General features: G+C 35.8%; 1 protein-coding gene across 1 annotated transcript in view; it reads left to right on the top strand.

Annotated features, from left to right (window-relative positions):
- Positions 1-20,710, top strand: part of Ppfia2 (PTPRF interacting protein alpha 2) — a 442,290-nt gene that overhangs the window by 306,203 nt on the left and 115,377 nt on the right. Inside the window, exon 7 of the mRNA XM_059245722.1 lies at positions 2,720-2,836. Coding sequence (XP_059101705.1) covers positions 2,720-2,836 — 117 coding nt within the window. The remainder of the gene's footprint in view (positions 1-2,719; positions 2,837-20,710) is intronic.

Below are 20,710 nucleotides of genomic sequence, written 5' to 3'. Positions count from 1 at the left end.
CTAATAGGAAAAGGCTTTCTCTGAAGGTGCCTGTGAACTCCAAGTGTTTTGCTCCTGATTTATGTGGGTTTACACACTCCATCGTTCCATACACATTCCTTGTTTAATTCATCATCTTATTGAATACCCCACACATAACAATTTGTTGTGCTATTTCATATGAAAATGCTGTTTTCAACAAAGCACTCTTTTTTAAATTGTCTTCCTCTGGGATATTAAAATTTTAGCTTGGCAAATAGACAAGGTGAATAAATGAAGCAATTAAACAGATTTTATGTGAAACTTATACACTAAAAGCTGAGTGGAAATACCTTATAGAAAATTTTAAAGGTGAGGCCCCATCTCTCTGCTGAGAGTTATTTCTGCTGAGTTTTGAAAACTAGGTATTGTCAGCTGTAGAAGCTAGAAGAAATGTCTTAGTTAGGACAATGAAATCCTTTAGTTCTTGGGGTGGTGGTTGATCCAAGAATGTCCTTGCAACAGAAAGGAACTCATTGTAGCTTAATGTAAAGGATCAATTTGGAGACAAGGAACCAATGGCAGTAAAGCTGCTGGGAGAATCATTCCTTTAAATGTGCCACTAGCACATTGTCTATGTTCCAGTGGGTGACTGGGTATGCATAAACTCATGGGAGAAGCACACAATAACTTAGAGTGGTATCAACAATAAAGCACAAAGGGAAGAGAAGAGAAGGGTGGAGAAGTGGGGAGGGGAGAGGAGGGGAGAGGAGGCAGGAGAGGAGAAGAGAAGAGAAGAGAAGAGAGGGGAGGGAAGGGGAGGAGAGGAGAGGAGAAGCAAAGAGAAGAGAAGAGATAAGACGAGAGGAGACAAGAAGAGAAGAGAAGAGAAGAGAAGAGAAGAGAAGAGAAGAGAAGAGAAGAGAAGAGAAGAGAAGAGAAGAGAAGAGAAGAGAAGAGAGAAAAGAGAAGAGAAGAGAAGGAAGAGGAGAGAAGATGAGAGTGGGCCATTTGGGAGGAAGTTTAAGGAGTGTCAGAGAGTGTGTATGATCATTTTTAGTTACATACACAATGGAATTCAAAAGAATATGCAAAATAAATATTCATAACAACTTGTAAAAAGGTTAAATGTGTGAAAACTAAGTTGGAAGCACAATGTCATTTTTATCTTGAAAAATAATGAGTAACACAATATAAAATAACATATTGAAAACTTATTCTAGAGCTGAGGAAATGACTCGAGGGTGAAGCCCCCACATCACAGGCATGAGGACTTGCATTTGGGTTCCCAGCATCCATGCACATGTCCAAAGTGGTATACCCTGCACCTGTGACCCCAGTGCTGAGCTGTGCATGGAGGTTGAGTAGGCAGAATCACATGGATCCCTAGAGCACGTGGGCCATCCAACTTAGGCAAAAATATGTGTTCTAGGTCCAATGAGAGATTCTATTTCAACGAATATTGTGGGGGAAATCAAGTAAGACACCCAGTGTCAGCCTCCGGCCTTCACATTCTCAAATTTAGAGATGAATGGACATGTACACTTGTTCACCCACTCACAAGAAAATGCACATATACAACACAAACACAGACATGTACATGTACACATTCATGCCAAGATGGTTCTGGCCATTTTACAGATAGTATGTTGGGGAAAAGAAAGATTTAAAAAAATTAATCATTTGATGACTGTTTTACTGTAAAACAATATTTAAATAATTATTCTTGGATATATAGTGATGTGCCCCTATATGTGACATACATTCACATGTAAGAAGTCATAGGCAAGATCAAGAGACATCATAGACACATTTATGGAAAATTTCAGCCCTGAAGCACTATAAGCAACATAAGGAACGCTTAGATTTTTATTGTCTTGCTCTTTAATGGTTGTTGATCTGTGTGATCCATTGATCTCATAATTTCAAATATTACATAGTTTTGTTTGACTCAGTATTTACCACATACAAAATATCACAGAAATTGATCCATTCTAGACCTAGTCATAACATATGAATTGATAATATAAAAAAAATTCCATGAAGTTATGCTATTACTATCATGTAAATTGTTTTTAATGTTATGTAATAATTATATTTTAAAATCATTTGAAAATATTAGAATACTATTTTATACTCAACTTATTATTTGGATCATATTTGGAACTTTTGAGAACCTGTTTCTTAGTTTCAATATCATGCCCATAAAATTGAGCTGAAAAAGAATAAGAATTTATTGCTGATTTCGTTCTCCATTAAGTAAATTTGGATGAAAAATATTGTTAATGACCATTGAAATAATGACTGCGAGTACTCCTTAAATACAGTAGTTTGGATCATGTATAAATTCTTGAAAGTCCAGCTCAAGGATTTGCTACAGGCTGTCTCTGTAGGTTAAGCAATTGGAACTATAATTATTTTTCAGCTTATATTCTTCTTACATATATGTCTTGTACATTTTGGAAGTACACACAACAGGAATTCTTATGGCACAACTTAAAATCTATTTTTGTAATTAGCCACTGTATTTCCGAGTGGAAAAAATATTCTTAGGTAAATTTGTGCAGCACTTTAAATTTTTAGAGGGAAATGTCATGAATTTGCATAAGTGTTACTCAGAATGCTGTCCTTAAAGACATTTTTTGAAATCATGATGTAGGTAAATTTAGTCTTTGTGTGTCGATCATTTGCCCATCTTCCTTAGCAAGTAACCATTTTCATGTAAATTACCTGTTAAAGGCGTTACTCCTTTATTTTGCAGATTGTTGCCTTGCGTGAGCAAAATGTTCATATTCAGAGAAAAATGGCATCAAGTGAGGGATCCACAGAGTCAGAACATCTTGAAGGGATGGAACCTGGCCAGAAAGTTCATGAAAAGGTATGATACACATGACCCGCTTTTAAATGGAAATGTTTACTGGCTGTTTCATTTGATAGAAATATCAAAATAAAACCATATACTGAATAAATTATGATATGTGTTGAGTTTTTTGTTTGTTTTTGCTTGTTTGTTTGTTTTGTTTTGTTTGTTTGTTTTTGTTTGTTTGAAAGAGGGTTTCTCTGTATACCTTTGGTGCCTGTCCTGGATCTCCCTCTGTAGACCAGGCTGGCCTCGAACTCACAGAGATCTGCTTGGCTCTGCCTCCTGAGTGCTGGGATTAAAGGCATGCACCACTACTGCTCGGCGTGTGTTGAGTTTTTTTTTTTTTTTTTTAATCAAAATTTCAGTGTTTTTTTTTTCACTTATTACTTTCAATTTGTTAGTTTTAAAGTTTAATGTGTTTGTCTTGCATGTAGTTATGCATAGATACGTGACATTTTATTAATGGCTGTTAATTTGATTATATATACAATTTAATTTATATATTAACATATATAAAATATATAATTTAAACTCAATATAAAATGTTTTGTATGGTACTGTCTTAAAGGTACTATTTCTGAGTTATTCCATCTATAGGTGTTATTTCATACAGTGTATTAATGAAAAAAATGTTGTTGATAATCTTTTTTTTTTAATTAGCACTTAAGTTCTTTGCCTTTTCTTAAAGATCTCAGTCTTAGTTCTGATAATGAAATATTGTGAAGCCCAGTATATGAAACCATTGGACTTTTACCAGTTTTATTCCTTCATTGATTCATTTATTCATTCACCTTTATAAAGAAACCATTTTTCTTTGCAATGTAGTTTAGACACGGGCAAAGGATAGAAGTGGTCTGCTTAGCCACTTCCAAAAGACAGTGTCTGTTTTTCTAATGTAAGATGAGGAACATAAACTATAAGTGGGTCTTAAATTAGATGAAAAATGACTTAAATATTTGCATAAACTGAGCTTAACACTTAAGAGACTCTGCTTGTTTGCCTTTAATACTTCATATTTTTGGACACCTAATCTCCTTAGGCATTAAGAACCCGTGAATCAAGTAGCTGAAGTGGTGTAATTGGAAGTGTGAAGAGGTTCTACAACCCAGAGATTAGGAAGCAGGCAATGGATGACAAAGGCAATAGCATAAGGTTCCTGATGAGTGTGAAACAGGTACTTCCTCAGTGAGGATGTTGAAACAGACGGAGGTGCCAAGGAAACTAAGTAACCCAGATGAGTTTCCAGGGACAACCTTCAGGTCTGATGGCCAACAACTGGACAGATCTTTATGTAAAACCACTATTTTGGACATATCCCTCCTATTTTATTGAAATCTTAAGCTGGATGTTCATAATAAAGAATTTATGATGATTTCATAAGCTGTGTGTGAGATTTAAATAAAAAAAAACCTTATCTTTCTCTCAGCTAAGTCAGTAGGGGTACCATCAATCTCTTTAGGACAAGGTATTTGAATTCAGAAAAACGTTGAGGAAAGGAACATAAATTTTGCCATTGACATAATTTAAATGATGTCATCAGTAATAGATTTTCCTCAAGCAATTGTAAAAGCACACAGATTTGGTTATGAAGATTGAATGTACAGTACAGTTTTGTACTTAGGTATCTATAATAGCAAAAATATATAACATTTGTGCTCCTGTACTCCAAGATGAAAGAAATACATGAAATATGTTTTTTTAGGAAGAAATAAATCAAATACTTGTATATTTTTAACACACGTATATTCATATACATATGTATCTAAATTCATCTACTGCTATGCAACAGCAAATGATTCCATTTAATGACAGATGACATAAAGAATAATATATGTCAGCTATAATATGTAGTAAGTATATCACCTAGTATGTAACTAATCTGTGGTTCTCAGGTGACAATATTGCCTTGTGATATATTATTCATAACTCATAAGACTTTTTCATTTTAGGCAACACATGGCTCCATATTTTTTTCTACTCAAATTACAGCTTCTAAGTTTGACAGCCATTGGAAGATTTTAAGATAGTTCCTATCAGAATAATTCTCAAGTTGCATCTTCAGAACTAGGAGAAGGTCTAATTCTGTATATTGGTTTTGGTCTCTAACTGATCTCATAGCTACAGGTATACATATGGAAGATTCTGAGAGGCTGATAACTTGAAAACTTTTGCACTTTTGTTCATTCTTTTGGCAAGAATATAAATAAAACATTTTAAACATTGTGATCATGGATATTCTTTTTTTTAAATTGCTGACAATTGTAGAATTATGTCTGTGTGCTAGAGATTGACAGTATATTATTATTGTTTAAATTACCACACAAATAGCCTCCAGTATGAGCCATGTGCTGGATAGTTTTATATCAACTTGAAACAAGCTAAAGTCATCTGAGAGAAAAGAACCTCAATGTTAAAAATGTCTCCATAAGATCAGGCTATAGGCAAGCCTGTAGGGCATTTTCTTTTCTTTTTTTTTTTTCTTTTTTTTTTTTTTTTTTTTTTTTTTTGGTTTTTTCGAGACAGGATTTCTCTGTGTAGCTTTGCACCTTTCCTGGGACTCACTTGGTAGCCCAGGCTGGCCTCGAACTCACAGAGATCCGCCTGCCTCTGCCTCCCAAGTTCTGGGATTAAAGGCGTGCGCCACCACCGCCTGGCCGTAGGGCATTTTCTTAATTAGTGATTGATGAGGGATGGCCCAGCCCATTGTGGGTGGTGCTGTCCCTGGACTAGTGATCCTGAGTTCTATAAGAAGGCCTTGATGAGCAAGCCAGTAGGCACCACTCCTCCCCAATGGCCTCTGAATTAGCTCCTTCCTCCAGGATCCATCCATGCTTGACTTTCTGTCCTGACTTCCTTCAGTGGTGGACTACTATGTGGATGTGTAAGCAAAATAAATCCTTTTCTTCCCAGCTTTCATTTGTTCACGATGTTCCACACAGCAGTAGTAACCCTAACTAGGGGAGTATTGCTGTGACAGACCTGACAATGTGGTTTTGGACAGATTCATGAAGTACTTGAAACTTGGGTCTGGAAAAGCCATTTAAATCTTGGTGATCTATTCCGTGGGAACTTGGAAGACAAAAATGTTGAGAGAAACACAGACAATATAGGCCTGTCTGTGGAGTTTCGGTGGGAAGCAAAGACTCCACAGGGCCTTTTGTGTGAAGAATCTGTGGTGTCTGGTCAGCTGGAGATGAAAAATAGGCTGTAGTTATCAAGAGACCAGAACCACTGAAGTGAAACCTTTGCTTCACTAGGACAATTGATGCCGGTCAGCTGGAACTGAGAAATTAATGGTGATTAAGAAGAGACCAGCATCACTATGGTGAAATCTTCTGGGAAGTGTTTCCTTGGCATCAGCACAATCTCCCAGGAGGTAGAGACGTTGAAGGCATTGAAGAGGTCAGCTGAGGCTTGGCACAGTAACAGAGCAGGAGAGGCCATTGATGACGGTCAATCAGAAGTAGTAGTGGAAGGCTGTATTGAAGGTGTCATGGAGAAAGTTGAGGCTTTGTACCTTGAAGAGAGCCCAGGAGAGGCTATTGGTGAATGTGCAACACGGTTACTGGAGAGACCTCAGCATTTTGGAGATGTCAGTACCATGAGATGACCACCAAGAGTAGCAACAGGGATGGAGTGAACAGGAGATGACCACCAACAACAACATCAGCAGGTGTGGAGTGGAACTGGCCTGAGCCTAGAAGACAAGCTCTGTGTGTGTTGCAAAGGGAAAAGCTTGAGAAGTGACCTAAGACACTTGGAGAAGCCCAGAAGGTTGTCAGTAAATCCCAGATACTGGACATTGAATGATTTATAACATTGAATTGGTTTTGACTTTGATCTGATGGTGACTGTGTCCTCATTCTTCCCTCTTGAAATGATTTATTTTTGACTTTATAGGAGTTGAAATACGTTCAATTTTAAAGGAGACTTTGAACTTTAAAAGGGACTTTGGACTTGTTTAAAGATACTGAATTTTTAAAGTGTTTGAATTTGGAAGACTATGGGCATTTTGAGTTTGTAAAATGTTTTATATTGTAGTGTTGTATTCATCGGTGTTCTTGGGATGAACACTAAAGGAAAGGTTATGGCTTTAGATTGATGTTTGTGTGTCAATTTGATAAGGGGTCAATTGTGCTAGCTACTTTTATGTCAACTTGACACGCGCTAAAGTTATCTAAGAGGAGGGAGCCTCAATTAAGACAATGCCTCCGTAAGATTAGGCTATAGGCAAGACTGTAGGTCTTTTTCTTAATTAGTGAATGATGAATGAGGGCTCAGCCCATTGTAGGTGGTAGCACCCGGGGCTAGTGGTCCTAGGCTCTATAAGAAAGCAGGATGAGCAAGCCAATGAGAAGCACTCCTCCGTGACCTCTGCATCAGTTCTTACCTCAAGGTTTCTGTCCTGTTTGAGTTCCTGTCTTGACTTCCTTCAGTAATGAACAGGAATTTAGAATTTTAAGCCAAATAAACTCTTTTCTCCCCAGATTGCTTTGGTCATGGTGTTTCATCACAGTAATGATAACCCTAACAAGGATAAGCCTAAAAACATGTAATTTGTACTTTGTTTTAAGTTTAAACTTTAAATAAGTAAACTGTGACCCATTTTACATTATTAAACCTGTGATTAGTTTCTCATGATTAAATAATTGCTGCATATTAGAACAAATTTCCCTGTCTGACAAGTGTTAATCAAACACAAAATGATAAATCTAAGTTATTATTTTGATAGTTTAAGTAAATATTACAGTTACAGACAAAAAGCATTATTAATCATTTATTTCTGGTCTTATTTTCATAATGTGACTGTTTAGGACAATAGCAATACATTTGACTAATAAGTTATAACATTGTTATGATTTAAAGGTTGTTTTTTAGTTGAGTTGAGAACTCATGTATATCTAAGCATAGGGAAATATGCTAATCTGAAGAATGTGTGATGAAGTGTATCAGTAAAGGATTTCAGGTGATATCAATGCATTAATCACCAAGTTGTTCAGAAGAAAATAACCTAGATTGTTGTTAGCTAACAATAGAGATGATAGAAAGTAATTTGTAATCCTAGTCACAAGTACCACTTCTTGTTCAGGGCAGTAAAATACTTAAATTACATACTCAGAGTAGATTATTAGCCATAAGGGGATGTTTTATATCAGCAGCTTGAGAGTTCAATTGAAAACTTGTTGACAAAATAGCCTCATTGAAAATGCACCCTGGCAGGGCGGTGGTGGCACACGCCTTTAATCCCAGCACTTGGGAGGCAGCGGCAGGCAGATCTCTGTGAGTTCGAGGCCAGCCTGGTCTACAGAGGGAGCTCCAGGAAAGGTGCAAAGCTACACAGAGAAACCCTGTCTCGAAACACCAAAAAAAAAAAAAAAAAAAAAAAAAAAAAAAAGGAAAATGTACCCTGACATGGGCTTTCTTACTCTCAGGTGCTCTGTGATTGTTGTCAACATTTCCAAAATAAAAGGAGAATAAAAAGCTTAATGAAAAAAAAATTTAAAGGAAAGGAAAGGACACGACTGCTCCTAGGTATAGTGGAGGAGAAGGTTTCTTGTAGATACGTAGGAGAACATAGCCAGAGGCAGAAACAGGGACATCCGGGGGAAAGTCCAGATTGGACATGACAAAGCTGAGTTGGGCCACGTGGGAGAGAGGAGAAGGTAAAGGAGACGGGAGAGAGGGAAATCAGGTGCAGCAACCAGGAGGTCCAAAGGTACAAGAGAGTGGGCTACCAAAATGGTTAGTCTCTATAGGGAAGAGCAGACCAGCTCCCTAAGCTGGAGAATTTAGGGTAGGGGGTTGGATAAGTCAGCCAAGAGGGCTCTGCAGCAGATAAAAGACTGAGGAATAGCAGGGAAATCCTGGTGGCCAGCATTTGCTTTGATATATTCTATAGGCACCGTAGCCATTTGGCCCAGATTTGAAATTAACAGAAGCAAGGAAGTAAGTTTAGATTAAATAATTTTAAAGGTTTCTAAGTGATCTTAGACTGAGAGTTGTTCAAAGAATATATTCACATCATAAAATTCCAGAACACTATGGGTTACCGTGCTCAGAACCAGGCTCAACAGAATTTTTCTTGTTAATATTTTTAGTGTGCTGGAGTAAATCTGCTAATTTTTACAATGATAATCATGCTGCTCTTGGAGACAATCACTTTCACAACTCCCATGCTCCATGCTTTTTGTTTTTTTTGTTATCCCGCTGCAAATATTTACTGAGATGCACACCTGTTATGGAATAGAATATTTATTTAACTATATAAAGACATGTTGCACTTGTTTGTGTTGTAGAAAGATTGTTCAACTATGTAAAGATGTGTTGCATTTGTTTATGCTGCATTTGTTTAATTATGTAAAAATGTGTTGCTTTTTTACCTTGTCTGCCTAAGGCACCTGATTGGTATAATAAAAAGCTGAATGGCACACAGATAGGAGAGGAGGGATAGGTGGGGCTGGTGGACAGAGACAAGAGGGAATCCAGCCAACTGGGTGCCAGCCAGCCAGCTAGCCAGCCAGCCAGACATGGAGGAAGCAGGAAAGCAGGATGGACGGTACATAGATGAGGTGCACAAGCCTTAGAGCAGAACATAGATTATTAGAAATGAGTTAATTTAAGTTAAAAAAAGATAGCTGGAAACAAGCCTAAGCTAAGGCCATGCATTCATAATTAATAATAAGTCTCTATGTCATGATTTGGGGGCTGGCAGTTCAAGAAAGACTGCTACACATACCAGTCAAGAGATGTTGTAATATACATATTTTATATATATATATATATATATACATATACATATACATATATATGATACTCTTACATAAAATAAAATTATCAGCTCTAGAAATAAATGAATATGTGCAATTCAGAGAACAACACATTTTCTAACTTGAAAAAAATGTGAGGAGACAATAAGATGTGGAAACTGAACAATTTTTTCCACACAGGTCATTTTATCTCAATCTTATTATCTAAAAAGAAATATGACTAGGGTCCACCTATGGATGAATGGAGTAGTGACAAATATATACTAACCAGTAATGCAAATTACTTTTTAAAAGATTGTGAGTAAGGAGCTTCCAAGATTAAAACACTTTCAGTCTTTTCCATTGCAACATCTCTTGCCTGCATTTTTAACTCAGAACTGAATCTACTAAAAAGGGGCATTCCAAATGTTTAATTATCATATATGTGACTCTTCGACCTTAGCTAAGAAGAGGTTCATATGCTAGTACTTGGAACCTCAGAATTCCTAGGCAAACAACAGATCACTACTTATTCCAGTGGTTCTCAACCTTGAGTTGCAACCCTTTGTGGGTTGCATACCAGATATCCTGCACATCAGATATTTGTATTATAATTCATAACAGTAGCAACATTACAGTTATGTGGTAGCAATGGAATAATTTTATGGTTGGGGGTCACCACAGCATGAGAAACTGTATTAAAGACTTGCAGCATTAGGAAGGTTGAGAACCACTGCCTTACTCTAATGGTGTTCAAGCTTCCTTTCAAAAGCAACCTCATTGGCCTGCCAGTACCCTACCGCTCCTCCCTCTGTATGTAAAGAATGATTGAGTGGTCCTGCTTGTTGCGCTGACTGCAGTGTCCCTGCCTAGAGGTAATGCAGCCGATTGGTTCAGAAGATACTGACACTTGGAAGACGGAAGCTGTCTACAGTGGAAGGGCTGTGTGTAGGAGTCTGAGTTTCATTGTGAAGTCTGTCCGTAGTCTGAGAATAACTGAAGTGCTGTCTAATGGGAATGTGTGCTTTCAGGAGGATAATAGAAATTTAATTTGATAGTGTTTATTTCAAGAATGTTTGATATTTTAGACTTACAGTAAGTGACCCACTTTTTGATCTTTGACCCTTGGCCTTAAAATACTTGGGACCAATCTGCTATACACACTAATCTACAATTTAATTTCATTTTAAATATATATTCATTTAAACATATACATATATATATATATCAGTGTCAATATAGATATATATATTCATGTTCATGTGCATATTTACTGAAATAGAAGTCATTAAGTAATTACACTCAATTGCATGAAATTGATTTTGATATTTCTTATAGTGACTGAGGGACTTCTTTAGGTCCTCACAACACTATGAGTGGAGAGAATTATCTACTATCTGTACCACATGATCAACTGAATCATGTCTTTATTTGTTCAGTGTGTCATTCCCAGATTTTCTAGCTTCTTCTCACTTGTCAAGCCGCTTTGTTTATCATTCCTACTATGAACATAAATCTTCTGATGACCCAAGTTTAATTCCTACTTTTCAAAAATGTATGATTGTCATGTAATAACTATACATACATACAGGATCCAGTGTGATGTGCCAATGTATGTATACACTACATAATGATCAATTCCTGGTGATTATGATATTAATAGCCTTAAGTGTTTATCGCTTCTTTGAATGAGAGCATTTGAATAACAGCATTGAAATATATGGTACATTATTATTAACATTAGTTACTCTACTGGGTAATGGAGCCCCAGAACCTATCAACCACCATGCAAATGTAACATTATGCTAGTTTACCAATATCTGCCCATGTTCCTACTTCTTCAGACCTCAGTCTCATGCAACTACTTTCTCATCTCAACTTGTATCACACCAATCTTTAATGTATTAAACATGTTCTCAGTCTTTATATAGTTTTTCACACACAGCAGCCACTCCTGATAGCTATTGTAAACATTATTTTCAGTTATAGCTTGTCTCATGCATCTTTACTTTGACATCTTATATCCATTACTTGATTTACTTGCATAGGAATAGCACTAATAATATACCTTCCTTTCATTGGTCATCTGTGTTTTAATTCAATATAACTTAATAATAAAATGTACCTTTCTCTTTTATTATTCAATTAAATTTTCAACCAATGAGTCCAAGCTAATGAACTCATATGTTTACCATTAGGGAAAAGGAATGTCCAAGTACAGATCAATCTTTGTTACTGTTAGAGTAGCAATAATGGCTCCTTAAAGGAAAACACCTTCTGGTCAGGAGAATAGAATCTCTCCCCTAGGTACTTGACTTACATTCCAGATGGGATGTGTTAATCACCTGGCCAAAGTACCACTCCTGGCAAGGCAGGTGTACAGTAAACCATACTAAAGGAAGTAGGTGGAATAATTATTCCTTTAATGAGATTGTATACTTTCCTTCCCTTAATTCCTGTCCCATAGCACAGTCCCTACAAGCTGAGCCACTTTGAGGTCATGTGAATCTGCCCATCTTTCTGAGTCCTCACACAGAAAGATGCACCTTATTTTTTTTTTCCTTTTTATCTCTTCCTGTAGGATGTTGGCCAGAACTTAAGCATGATTTTTTTTTGATACTTGGGCTTCCTTATACTTTCTCTAAACTCTTGCTACAAACCAAGTTGCTTCCTGTTGGCATGGAGTAGATCTTTGTGCTGGTAACTCAAACCTAAAAACACCTTTCTTTCTAGCTTCCATTCTCGTCCTCTGAGCAACTGCTCAAATTTATAGCTTGCCTGCCTGGGGTTTTGGGTTTTGATTTTTTTTTTAACACTCTAGAAAATTTTTTCTTGAACCCATTCTTGAATTGTTTTATTAATAAAAATAAGTATCTTCAAGAGGGTCCCAGATTTCCCTTGTATTATTTGGCAACCATGAAGGGAAGATCCCGGTAATAATAGTCCAATCGTCCTCATGTCTGGTCCTTAGAAGATTAGCAAATAATTTTAAAACTCTCTGGTACATTCAGTAGAGGCAGGTCCAAGCCCCTCCCCCTGCCTCAAGGCTGTTGAAATGTCCCACCATAAGCAGTAGGCCCCAAAAAGCCCATTCATGCACCACAGATGGATCCTGATCCCACTGCCTGGCTGCCCTTAAGCAGACCAAGCTACACAACTGTCTCGAATACTCAGAGGGCCTAGTCCAGTCCCGTGGAGGCTCCACAGCTGTTGGTCTAAATTTCATGAGTTCCCACTAGTTTGGTTTGATTATCTGTAGCTTTCCCCATCTTGATCTTGATGCTCTACTGGCTCCCCATAGGAGGCCCTACCTTCTTGTAGGAGGGAATGAGGGGTGGGTAGGGAAGGGTGGAGGGTCAGGAGAAGGGAAGAGGGGAATCTGTGATTGGTACATAAAATAAATAAAAAATTTCTTAGTAAGTTTCAAAACAAACAAAGAAAAGAAAAATCTCTCTGGAAGCCTCTCTGTAACAAAAATGAACAAGTAAATAAACAGCATAAAGCCTATCACAGTTTTCTAAATTACTAAGTTATTTTATTTCACCCAAGTGCTGTTTGCAGAGCAAAGATTACTATGGTAAAGCCATGCAGCCTGTGAACAGTAGGAGCTAGAAAGGTAATAAATGCATGTAGACAGAGAGTAAAATATAGATGGAAAAGAGCTTCATGTAAACTAACTTGTTTTCATTGATTTCAACATGTAATTTAAGCAAATCTTAATCTCGTTAGTATTTAAGAGACTGGAAGAGCTTATTTGCCAAACATAAGCTTATTGCCTAAACATAAGAATGTTTTAAAATGTGAAAGTAAATCTTAGAGAAAGCCTTTTATACTTATTTGGATATAACTGACATTTATTTGGTCAATACATTTCTATTCTAGGAATCTTTAGTGATACTGGCTTTGTTCTTACAACGTACAATTTCTTCAACTTAAAAATAAGATAATTAGGAGCCCTTACCCTTTTGGAGGATGAGATGAGGGGTGGGTCCAGGAGGGGAAGGCTTAGGGGGAGCAGGAGGAGGGATGAGAAGGGAATCTGTGGTTAGTATACAAAATGAATAAAAAAAAAATCTTAAATAAAAAAAAATAAGATAATCTCTGAGCCCCATGCCCCACTTCAGCTGATTTGCTATGTTCTGCTTCATGTTGCAGCATGGTTCTTTCAAAAAGCTCTTCTACTCACCTAACTGCTTTCTTTTAACAATGTGAATTAATTAAGATATCAAATTCCACTCTACAGAATCGCTTCTGTTACAGCTGCATTAATTTTACATCGCTCAATACACTAGTGACTCTCAGTCCTGGCAGATCTCTGAGAAGCGTTTGATACAGTTGATCACTGTCCTCGATCTCCTTTCTTCATGATACTCCAGGAGCAGATACTGTTTTCCTCTTACTTCAGTGGCTTTGTCTCTTTGTCTCTCGAACTTCTTTCTTGTTTATTGATGTGGAAACTTCCCAGGGCTCATCCTTACCTTCTCTACTTATCCTCTCAGTGTTATTAGTGCCATAGTTTCAGAAACACTTTGTACATTTATGAGTTATGAATCTTTAGCTGTATTGCAGACATACATGTCTACTTATATACCTAAAGGATTTTGCACATTTACATATTCATTTTTCCATATTCTGTCTTTTGCACATCCCACTTCAAAATGCAAGTGAATTTTATTTGCTCTATCTTTAAAATTTATCCTGAATCTTTAGCTAAAACACCCTTATATGAATCGTATTTTACCTGGGACCTTGTATTGGGCATCTCTACTTTTCTTATGGGTCCTTTTTCTTTCTTTTTTTTTTTTTTCGATATGACATGATTTAAAATGAATGATATATATTTGTTTGTGGTGGTGCATGCCTTTCATCTCAGCAATCTGGAGATAGAGAGATGCACACCTTTGTGAATTCTAGGCTACCCTGGTCTAAAAGGTGAGACCTGGCTTTAAAAAAATAAAAAGAATGAATGATGTCATTAATTGAATGTCAATCATCAGCTTCAAACTCAATAAAGTATTCTCATTTACATAAACTTAGCTTTCCTCTTTTTCTGACTTCGTCTCCAACTCCATCTAAGCCACTATTTCCTCCTCTTGACTTTGAACTTCCTTCATCTTTAGACTCCAGTGCACTTCTTTCAGATATTTGTATAGATAACTTCTTCAATTTTGTCAAATCTTTGTTCAAATATTATATTTTTACATAGAGTATAATTTATGCAATCTGTAATTTATTATCTTTATTTCTAGCTAAAGACTCAGTTATAGGGACTGGGGAGATTGTTCAGTCAGTAAAAGACTGGCTACATAAAGACTAGAACCTGCATTAATACCCAGAACCACTTAAAAGGCCAATCGGGATGGCATGTATTTGTAATCCTAGTACTCTTGGGTAGACACAAATGGATCCCACAACTCACTGGTCATCACACTAAACTAATTAGTGAGCTCCAGATGAATGAAGGATCTTGTCTCAAGAAAACAGGATAGGCCGGGCAGCAGTGGCACATTCCTTTAATCCCAGCACTCAGGAGGCAGAATCAGGCAGATCTCTGTGAGTTTGAGGCCAGCCTGGTCTACAGAGTGATATCCAGGACAGGCACCAAAACTACACAGAGAAACCCTGTCTGGAAAAACCAAAAACAAAAACAGGATAGTTTGATGCTGGCGATTGACATTTGTGGTAAATCTCTGGCCTTGGCATGCTTATGTGCACATGTGTACATGCTCATGTACATCACACACATGCACACACATTAGACACACACAAATGCACATGCATGAATATACATATACACACAAACACACTATGAACAAAAAACAAGCTCCAAAAGTGTTAAAATATTTCTTTGGTTTTCTCTGGGTTACTGGTGCTTTGAATAGGCCTGAAAAGCTGGTTTAACTTTAATAAAAAGTGTTTTCAATGAAGAGATGTCGAATTCTTTCAACTTTTGTTGCTTTCTAGGCCATGAATCTCATAACTTAACCACAATAGTCTGTCAAATGCCTTTTAAAACCCCCTTTGAGAATTTCATCAGATTTTCTCAAGTTAATGAAATACTGCGAGAAGAATGGTTCTCTGTCTTAGCATTTGTATATGTTGCTCCTATTTCTCTTTGTTTGTGTATTCTTTCATATTCTGCAGTAAGATTGCTTTTTTCATATAGACTTTTCAGATCAATTTTTTATTTCTTGGAGTTTAATTTGCTATTATTATGATTATTATTACATTCACTTTACACTTGTTCTTTAAATTTATACCTTAATAATTATTAAAATGGATTTTCATTTTAATTAGCTTATATATTCATTTACAAAATGATTGATTTAAGTATGCCATTTTGTAAAATTATTTCATGTACTGTTATTATAAATATTGATATGCCATCTTGAAACCTTGTGAACCTATTATTTGCAGGATCTTGTGTGCTTCAAATTTCTAAGAAAGTGAACAAACAAAAAAATATTTTCTCTTCTTACTGAATTTTTGTTTTCCTATTTCTTATTAGTGGTGAATAGTTTTGCACAATGTTGAAGCATATTAGAGTATTAATTAACTTTTCATTCTGTAGCAAAATGCCTAAGTTGTACAATTTTAAAGAAGAAATACTTATTTGGGGTCACCATTTGAAAGATTTCCTCCCTGGGTTACTTGTCCTTTTGTATTCCAATGTGCGGCAAGACAATATGTCATGGTGGAAAGAACATCCTAGAGATATCAGCTCACTTTGTTACCATGTGTGAGCAAAAGAGAGAGAGGAAAGGAAAACTCTTGCTTTTAAATTTGGTAGAAATTTAAAATGTTACAGTTTTTTACATAAGACCTGTACAAGTTAAGCCAGATAGAATCGCAACATGGATACGAGATATACTCACAGAGCTGCACTCCTTGACAAAAAAGCTATTTGCAATTAATAGCTTTCTGGAAAGAGAAAAATCCATTTTGTTAAATGTAGTGACAACAGATATACAAACCACCATCCAGGGCAGGCCCCATTTTCAGGAGTAATTGGAACAACAAATCTAGCAGCATTTGTGTGTGTGTGTGTGTGTGTGTGTGTGTGTGTGTGTGTGTGTGTGTGTACAGTTTTTTCTTTTTCTTGTTTAGAGAGGAAGAACATGAAACTGGGAAGGTTAAGGAGGTGGGAGAAGATCTGGAAGCAGTTATTGGAGAGGAAAGAATATGCTCAAAATAGAAAAAATACTAAAAAGGCAAAAGCATGACATTTGCATTAGATTATTTATGGAATGAAAATAAATAGTAAAAATAACAACAAAAAAGATATAGTACATATCCACAATATTACTGAACATTAAAGGAATGGAAATGGGAAAAATTATACTGAGTGATGTCACCCAGGCCCGTGAAGATGAACAACACAGCATGATGGTCCTAGTTACAAAACAGAAAGGCATCTATATTAACACCCTTTTCCTGGCAGTCTCAGACAATATAGTGGAAGAGCAAGGAGAAAGAGTGTGAGAGCCAGAAGATGGGGAGGAGAACTGTCAAATGCCATTCTCTGGACATGGCATGGCTGCTGCAAAAGAAGTCACTGCATCTGTGGTCACCTACAAAAGACCTCCACCAACTCAAGCTAGGAGGGAGCAGAGACACTGAAGTCACACCCTCTGCAAAGCAGGACCTACTGAGACCTGATGCCTGCTGGGGAAGGAGGGTCACCTTTCTTTAGGTGTCTAGTAACTGGTAGATTTCCCCATACCCCAATGGATGACACCACCACCCATGCACATATGGGCATCAATAATTGAACTCAATGGGTTAAAATAACAAATAAGGAATAAAGAAGACATAAAGGAAAAGTCTACTGTATACTTTTCAACAAAGACTACTGGCCCTGTCGAAGTTAGGGATGATAGAAGACTGTCCACTAAGAGCACAGTTTAAGATTTGAAACATTTAAAAATACCTGGTGAATACTAAGTTAAAGAAAAAACAATTCCTTGGGCCTATTTTGTTTATTATTATCACTTCCTCAATAATTTTTATTGCCCTATTATTTTAATTGTTTCATTTTGTCTTATTTTTATATTTAATGACTAGTAAGACATAACAGTCAATAAAGTACAACCATGATATTGATCTGTGGTTGTTAAGTCTAACTAAACATTGACAATGCCTAAAAAAATTGTAAAATAATTACATGAAAAGACCTCATCTTTTTATGTTGTCCAAAACGGATTCCATTGATATATACTCATCCTATTCTCCCAAGGATTCTAAAAATAATCATGGATTAGATTGACAGACACAGACTAAAAATGCTATTTCTGCTTTGAACTCTAGGTTTACAGAAAGTAGAAACACATGCCTTATATGGTATAAAATAGACTTAAGGAGGCAATACTGAATTAAAAATAACATCTGTCAGTTCTGTGCTAGAGAATCTTTAATAAAAGATAACACGGTAAATGCTGGGCAATAGTTTAAATCAGTGGACATTTCTGATATTTGAAAGAACAAAAACAGAATAAGGCAGAATAAGGAATTCACAAAACAATAATGTATACAGACCTAAAGTTCACTTAAGTTATGACTTATAATCTTAAATCCTTTGTGTCTCTAGTCAGTAAATGTATTCTGGTCCTTTGCACACATTTGGTTGCTAGGTTTGCTTGTATTCATACTCAAAGCACACATTGTGTTATTTTTAAACAGAAACCTTGTTAATCTAAGGACTTATCTTTGTATCTGGCATAATACAGATAAATAGAGTTGGAATTTTGATGGTTTATTGACTTAGGGGGTAAGTCGATGAATGAATAAATAGAAATAGAAAGAAAAGAAAGTAAAAGGAATGCAGTAAAGAGAAAGATGGCTTCTAGAAGTAGACACTAGACCCAGAACTTTGAGAGCAAAATCTTAACCTCATGACGTTTGAAAAGTCTCACCCACAATAAATTGCCTTTTGCGCATCAATTTCTTTTTCCTAATCAGATATAATTGACATTAAATAACTAAGTTACATATTCACTTATAATTGTGTCCAGCACATGATCAGAACTTAATTATTGTGAGCAACATAGAAATATAGTTTTGAACCCATGTTTAGAGATAGGACACTTACAAGTTGGGTGTTTGTTTGTTTGTTTGTTTGTTTTTTGGTAGATCATATTGCTATTGCAATCCAGATGCAGTCGTATGTGATGACTTGGATGTGAATTCAAGTTCAAGAATTTAGCATATTACACTAAATTTTATAATCCATAGGAAGAAACAGAAATGTTTGCTAGGGCATTCCACTGCCTAAATCCTTCCAAAAGTCTCTCCTTGTACTAATGCTAGGGATAGAATTTATTTATGTTATTCACTCATATTATTGTTGAATTGTAGAATGATGTGTTTAATATTGAATTCAGATGTATTATTTACTCCAAGGCATTATTGATTTATGCCAACTGTACATCAACTGTCTACAGTTTTATTACTCTTATTATTTTTATGCTTGTCAATACTTTCCTGTCTGAATCTGTGTTATGTATTTATTTTATAGTTCCACACTTCTTTATTTTTACCTTTCATTTCTCACTGAAGAAAATAACTTTTAAGACTTTCTCCTACTTTATAGGACACTTCCCAATCTAGAAAAGCCAATGACTTTTATTTTATCTTCTTTGACACTGTATTCACCAATATATTGCTAACTATTAAATGCTAGAATTAGTTGTGAAAACGGAATGAAACTGTTTAGTGGTCACTCCCTAGGTACTAGTAAATTTTAAAATATTTATGCCTCTATTATAATAATTCTGTTAATAGGAAGATCAATTCTAAACATCTATTTGCCTATCTTCCTATTTCTATTTCCGTTTAGAAAGAAGTAAATAATAAGTAAAATAAGTAATATATAAAGAGTAAATAATAAATTCAGTAAATAATAAGTAAAACATGAGACAACAAAGATCTATTTGAAATGTAGTAAAGAGTAAACAAGACTGTTCTTTAGGTGTACAAACCATATGGAAAGTATTTTTATAAGAGAAAAGAAACTATTAGCTCTTAAGTGTATTAGTGCTAGGGGAAAGCCACCAAATACCCTTTCCTAATGTAACTAAAATTTTAAAAATATCGTTATTCTGACTTGAATACATTTTTAAAATGCACATTTATTTTAAGGACTTGAGCTTTTCCTTAGTGATACAGCACTTAAATAATATTCCCTGGGTTTCATCCACAGCACAGAATTTTTAAAATTTTTTGTATATTTATAAATGGAAAAGTTTCATAAATGTGTCAGGTAAAAGTAAATTGGCAGATCAAGCATATTTTCACGCTTTGCTCTAAATACCACAGGTGTGTCCAAGCTATGCCATGCATCTGTGCGGCTTAATGAATTCAAAGGTTAACATTTTTAAAATGTTTGGTTTTTTCTTGCCTGATTACTGTTTATATTTAGTTAAAGTTAATCTCATCTTAACCTATAAAAACATACAATATTAAACAAGATTTTGATGGATTTCAGGTGCACAGAATTACAGTATTATTCTTTCTAATTAGAAAATTACCACCACTTTGTACTAAATAAATATTCATAAAATATATACACACATATATGAGATAGGTATATTATGTATATCAATATATATTTATGAATTCACATATCACTGATTATATGTATTATATATAATTATATATTTTTATCTACATAATATACTAATTTATACATATATATATATACATTATACGTGTATATATATATATATTGGTGTTTTGTCCTTGTATCAATTATACAGTGTACAATTTCAACCTATTTATGTGGATGTTCTTGTTAGAGTTAGTACAGCAAATGGTAGACAAACAGAACTGGAATTCAAAGTTGTGCATTTCAGTACACCATGACTAAGCAATTGACAACTTGACACAAGGTAGAGTTGTTTGGGAAGAGGGAACTGTGACTGAGCAAAATGTGCCCATCAGATTGGCTTGTAGGCAAACTTGTCGTGCGTTTTCTTGACTGATGATTGACATTGGAGGGCCCAGCTCAGTGTGAGCAGTGCCACCTCCAGGCTGGTAGTTCTAGAGAGCTATAGAAAGCAGAATGAGGAAGCAATGGGAAGAAGCAAGCCAGTAAGGAATATTTCTCTGTGGTTCCCTCTTGAGTTCCTGCCTTCATGTTCCTGCT

The sequence above is a fragment of the Peromyscus eremicus genome, chromosome 18 (assembly GCF_949786415.1).
Source record: "Peromyscus eremicus chromosome 18, PerEre_H2_v1, whole genome shotgun sequence".
NCBI lineage: Eukaryota > Metazoa > Chordata > Mammalia > Rodentia > Cricetidae > Peromyscus > Peromyscus eremicus.
Note: the sequence above shows the minus strand (reverse complement) of the source record. Positions and strands in the feature narration are given on the sequence as shown.